Source organism: Saccostrea echinata, unplaced genomic scaffold (assembly GCF_033153115.1).
Source record: "Saccostrea echinata isolate AGI-Se365-2 ecotype Australia unplaced genomic scaffold, CSIRO_AGI_Sech_v1 ptg000047l, whole genome shotgun sequence".
Taxonomy (NCBI): domain Eukaryota; kingdom Metazoa; phylum Mollusca; class Bivalvia; order Ostreida; family Ostreidae; genus Saccostrea; species Saccostrea echinata.
The window spans coordinates 4908233-4914312 of record NW_026889796.1 but is presented as its reverse complement, the minus strand read 5'-3'; the positions used below and the strand labels follow the sequence as shown (position 1 = coordinate 4914312).

Here is a 6080-nt window from a genome sequence, read left to right as displayed (position 1 = left end):
CATAAAAAATAAAATGCATGACTGTTGTATTCTGACCCGCCCCAAAAATTAACAAATGAACATCACGAGTATCACCCTCTCCCCAATGACCACTATCCATCACAATATCACCTGTACAACCTGACGCCTATCTTTTAAATGGTTTTTACACTTTTACGTCTTTATGTCATAAGCAACATTTAAAAAAAATAAAATTCATGCCAACCCCATGGTTTCAATGTTAGGTCTTAAAATGATATATAAGTATAACTTAATGTCTCACAACCTTAGACACAACGTGCAACCACAAAGATAGCAAAGAAAAGTCATCTTGAATTCAATTACATCTTATTTCTTTCTATTTCACTGTAAATGAGTACATTGGTTGAGTAAATTTGTTGATTGATTGTATGTTGTTTTACGTCTCATTCGAGAATTTTTAACTGATATAGAGACGTCACCATCTACCTGTGAAGGGCTTCAAATTTTGACCTTTACTCGACACTCAAGGCCATTGAGCAGTGAGGGATCTTTATCGTGCCAACGCCTGCCGTGACACGGAGCCTCGGTTTTTAAGGTCTCATCCGAAGGACCCGCAACTTTAACTTCAAAGTGCCGAGCGCATGGCGAAGGAACAGTTCTTACCCATGTTTTATCGACTTAGGTCAGTCGCGGGCGAGATTCGAACTCACGACCTCCCGATCACGGAGCGAGCGCTCTACCGATTGAGCTACCGTGAACGGTAATTAAAATAGAATTAGTGATAATTTAAATAGAATAAGAAACTGAAGCCATGCAAATCTATCGATAGATTCCTTTGAGACTTGAACAGAGATAACTATTTTTGTTACTTACTCCTAATTTGACTTTGTCAATCTAAATCAGTAAGCAAAGATACATTTAAAGGTTTTTTTTCTACTAGATGAACTTTACAGTTTAGTACAAATACACTGCAGCTAGAGGGACATACATGATAATGACGACAATAAATTTAGAAAAAAAGATAAGTAGGTACATGTACGATATCATCCAAGAATATCACCCCCAATATCCGATTTGTTTGTTTATATTTTAAATTGCTGAAAAAAATACGTCAAACAATTTGAAACACGGAAATATTTTTACTTTGGAATTAGGAAATAAGGAAAACCGTCCAATACTAAAAGTGTGGTCCATATTGCATGAATATGTAGGCAGGAACTTTAGTTCCGATTTTAGGATTAATGGTTACATTTCGATTTTATTCTAAAGATTTTTTTATTGGTAAACAAATAGTTTAAAATTTCAAACATGAATGTTTTTTTTTTTATTAAAACGCATTTAAGCATATTACTTATACAATGGAAAGGAATTATTCGCCACAACCCAACAGTCCAAAATTAAACAAAAAAAAAAAAAAAAAAAAAAAAAAAAAAAAAAAAAAAAAAATCAACAGAACTTCAAATTTTTTGATATTGATATGATTTAGCTTGGCCTTATCCCTGTTACTCTTAAAAATGATTTTATTTTCTTATGAAATATTTAGCCCCGACCTACCCTCAGTGGCAATGAATATTTCTATTTGGATGCTAGCATATGAACACAACTAAATTTGGCCAGTGGTTGTTGAGAAGATGTTCAAAACTTTTCTCCCAGATCTGAACTTTAACACTCAATGTTTAGGAAATAAAAGGAGAATCATATATAAATATTTACATCTACAGAATATTATTTCCTTTCTTTCTTTTAAAAACCATTGCTGTTAATCAGTCAGTAAACAACACTAAGCAAGCCACCTGCATAGATTTCTTAAGCAATGGCTGTTCCATCAATTATGCATACAATGACATACACATCTATAATATAATATTCAACATATTTAATTTTTTTTTTTTTACATAATCCGCTTACGAAGGTTATGTATTTTTTTTCTTGCAACAGCTGCAACATCAATTCTCGTTCTAACAACCAAAAAAGCACTTTATTGTTTAAATAAATAAATTTCAAAGTGAGGTCGATTCTTGAAATTTGCCGTGCAAGTCTGCCTATATATCAAGACTTTTTTCCGGTGATGTTGACAGAAAAATAAAATCTCCAGATGGTACCGACACTGATGTTTAATCTGCATACAGGAAGTGAACTTCGCATAGAAATTTCAGTTGGTGTGCATGTTTAATTTCCTGTCAACTGGCGGCTTTGATCCATTAAAAATTTTATCAATATGTTCTTTATGCCAAACCGTCAAGGAATTTCAGTCCGTAGAGCGGTAGCTACGTGATCGGAAGGTAATGGGTTCAAATCCCGGCCGCGACTGACCCAGGTCGAAATAAAAGGTAGCAACTAGTACTGTTCCTTCGCAAACGCTTTGCACTTTGAAGTGAAAGTTGAGAGCATTTTGTATGAAACCTTAAAAACCAAGGCGTGCGTTTACCCGATAAAGATTTCTTACTGCTCAATGGCCCTGAGTCCCGATTAAAGTTTTAAAATTTGAAGCCTTTCACCGGTTTATTGTGACGTCTTTTTATGAATGGAAAATTCTCGAATGGAACGTAAAAAAATACATAAAATCAATCAATAAATCAATCTTTTTTCCCAAATGCTACAGCTTTTAACGGTTGCACTATCTTCAATGCTGTTCTCTACTTCCTTGCATAAGTTAACAATGCCTTGAAAACCTTTCTTCTAGAGATTGTGTATCTAGTCTTTAAGCCTTACCTTTAGAGCTGCTCAGCTGTCTGTGATTCAGTTTGAACTTCTGTAAGTTCACCAGACACCTTATCAACTCATCGCCCATTGTTCATCAACAATCAATGAATAAGCATCTTGTTTTGCCGTCTAAGAACATGATGGACATGTCAGAAATACTTTTGTCATCTTTTATTCGTTGTATTTGATTGAAAAAAAAACTTTCAGGAAATACCACATACTTTTTCCTAAATACTCAAGAGGAATAAATGCACTTAATTGCATTCAAAAAAAGATGCATTATCCTTGGAGTGATGAATAAGTGTGGAAAGGATAAAGTGGGTCGTGCAAAGTTTGGTAACCTATAAAATAAAAAACTGTACTTATTTATACCTCTTATAAATATATTCAAGCACTGTATTTATAAATAAAGACCATATAATTCTTGATAATATAATCTATCTGTTGATTGATAGTCTGTAAGAGCTGCTGACTGTTGAGATTCAGTATTCATGTTCATGATATCATACTAAGATTCCTCTTAACTTAATACATATACATGCCGGAAGTACTGTACGTGTATATAAATTTCCGTATTAAAATTTAGTGGGTAGTGAGATAGTTGGCGTAATCATGAATTAGCGCTGCAAATGTTTGGACTTGTATTATAAATGATTTAATTATTTTCGGTATTCATGAATTAGCGCATTGTTGACCTCGCCAAAGCCACTTTGGTATATTGTTAGACATACCTTACGACCACTCTTAGACATATGTAAGAATTTAGCCGAAGCCATTTTATACACATCGTAAGTTACGTCTTTAGTGGAGATATTTCTTCTTCAAAAAATACAATTTTCAAAAAGAAAAAAAAAAAAAATTTTAAAGTTTGTGTCTGTAAAAATCGATTGTACTGTATTTAGAATATCAATTTAAATGCATTTTATTCCTGAATAAACAATGTCCATAATATATATTATATAATGTTTATGTGTATAAAGTAATATTTAATTTTCCAATATTATCTTTTATTAATTTTTTTCGCACTGATTTAGAATTATCCAAGAGCGTTCAATACTATCGCCCGCGTGACGCAGTGGTTAGAGCGTCACGGAGTAAGGAATTGATCCTTACGTCGCGGGTTCGAATCCCACTGCAGGACGCGGAGACCGGTCCTTCGGATGAGACCGTATAAACCGAGGTCCCGTGTCGCAGTAGGTGCTGTCACAGATTTATTTATATCATGTAAATTGTCAGAGCATTTTTTTCATGAAGCCATCTTACTAAATAAAACATCCTTAAAGCCGTCTTATCCTTTTTTGAATTATTTGTTGTCACCATTGTCACAGTTGGGGTTTCGTGACCGTGGTTCGCTCTTGCATAGCCACTGGATAGTTTACTGAACGTTATGAAATTATACATAAATACGGTGCACGGACATGTAATTATGTATTCAAGTATGTGCATTTTTATGGATATGCACAATACTATGTTAAATGTATCGAGTTTTTTGTAATTTTTTAAATTAAAAATATATAATAATATAGAATTTAATTTTAGTTTTTTGACGTTTACATCGTAAGATAGGTCTTACTGTGTTCATAAGATATATCTTAGGAGGGATCTTAAGATACGGTCATCAACACACCCAAAGATTACCTTTATTCATCAATACTTTACACTTTCTTCAAATTTCCTTTGAAATTCTTTTTCTAAACTTTTTTTGAATGAAGAAAATTATGAAGTCTAACAATGTAGCTCATTGCTGCTTGTTCACTCACTTTTTATGGGCAATGACATACATGTATGTACATGTTCATTTAAAATGACATTCACGGAAAGGAAAACGTTTTTAATGGAAGGAATAGAAGTTGAATAGAAGTAGACGTTTCAATTATAGCATGATTTTTATTCTTAAGAAATGCATTTAAAGTGTTTTAACTGACCAAATCTCTCGTTCTGACTCCCATTTTACCAGTCACAGGATCAAAGATTAATGCAATTGCTAAAAAAAAAAACACTGAACATTCATCCATTCTTGTCAATCTCTAAAATTCTCCTCTTTTTCTCTCAGAATGAATGTTATGAATCTGTATTTAAATTTGAGACGGAATATTCTGGATTAGGCATCGGCATTTTAGGTTCAATCATGTAATGTGATGGGTGGTTTTGACTGGTACTGTACAAAGACGAACTCCTGGTGTAGTCCATATGAGGATGCTTAACAAAACCTTCAAAGCCAATGCGAGGCTGAAAGTTCAACATAGGTCCTACTGAAGCCGAATGAGGGGCGGTGATAGAATCCACGAGTGGATAGGGAGGTGTCGGGTAAGGGGGTAAAGAAGTCCCTCTCTGTAAATGTGAAGAACTTAAAGTTTCATTGGTTTCCGTTACATTAGATTGACTCTGTAACATGCCTCTCGATAAAACTGAAGCATTCTGATTTACTTGTTTGATGGAATTTTCTCCTTGAATATTTGTTCCTGAAAAAGATAATGTGAACATTTATTATCACACGCTGCCAAAAGATACTATTAAAAGTATACAGGTAACAATTCGTTTACCAATAATTGTAATTTGTCAAAAATAGCTCATCTGGGTTTTTTCAGTTCAATATATGATTTACAGGTTTGAACTTCTCAAGATTCATTTAGGTATATGAGTTTTCAAACAATAGGGATTAGAAAATCAAACTTTTTGTACCTTTCTTTATGCTTTCATCATCATTTGGAGAGCTGACGACATCATCTATGTCAACATTCACAGAATCACTATCTCGTACAGCTTCACTATCTACAGTTATCGTTTGTGATGATTTTTCAATGATTTCACTTTCCTCATATTCGACGAAGTCTGAATCGTCAATGTTCTCAGATGGTTCAATGTAATCTGATGACATCTCAATGCTATGTTCTTGATATTGTAATTTTTGTGTCACCGTTTCATGTTTAGAGGACAAATGTTCTTCGATGCAATCATCTGGTCGATTGTTTGCTGCTAATGGTGTATTGGTGGGAAGGACTTTTACTTTCGCTTTTGTGTTATTATTGTACACTTTATCCGGCTCTTTCAGTCCCTAGGAATTACAGACATAAATATAAATACTAATAAAGATCATTGAGTCATATTATTATGATGGCATAGGTCTGCCCCCTAAAGTTCTGTTCATTAGATGTAATATTTTACTTCTTTTTTTAACAAGGCTTGTAGCATTGTCTTTGTTAGGCTCATTATATGATATCTGTATTTTAGATCTAGAAGAACTTGGTTTTAATTATACTTCTAGAAATCCAACTTATAATCATAGTTCATTTTTAAGGATGAACTTCGTAGTTTTTAATAGTCAACCAGGGTGACCTCGGTCTACCCTACACATGCAGGATTCCTAAACTTAGAAAATCCTTAAAAACAAAGACATATTACCGGATCTAGTAAAT

The 6080-nt window shown here is 33.6% G+C and overlaps 1 protein-coding gene across 1 annotated transcript; it reads right to left on the bottom strand.

Moving 5' to 3' along the window:
• Positions 1-4600: 4600 nt before the first annotated feature.
• Positions 4601-5783, bottom strand: LOC133202782 (uncharacterized). Its single transcript, XM_061338655.1, has 2 exons — positions 5347-5783; positions 4601-5126 (listed from the first exon to the last, which is right to left on the bottom strand). Exons 1-2 carry the CDS (start codon positions 5540-5542, stop codon positions 4726-4728), a joined length of 597 nt encoding a protein of 198 aa, XP_061194639.1. The 5' UTR covers positions 5543-5783; the 3' UTR covers positions 4601-4725.
• Between the last annotated feature and the right edge of the window lie 297 nt (positions 5784-6080).

Coding starts and splice junctions, on each gene's coding strand:
- LOC133202782 (XM_061338655.1), bottom strand. CDS start 5,542: ATGTCATCAGATTACATTGAACCATCTGAGAACATTGACGATTCAGAC. Junction 5,127..5,346: donor TGATGAAAGCATAAAGAAAG/GTACAAAAAGTT, acceptor TATCTTTTTCAG/GAACAAATATTCAAGGAGAA.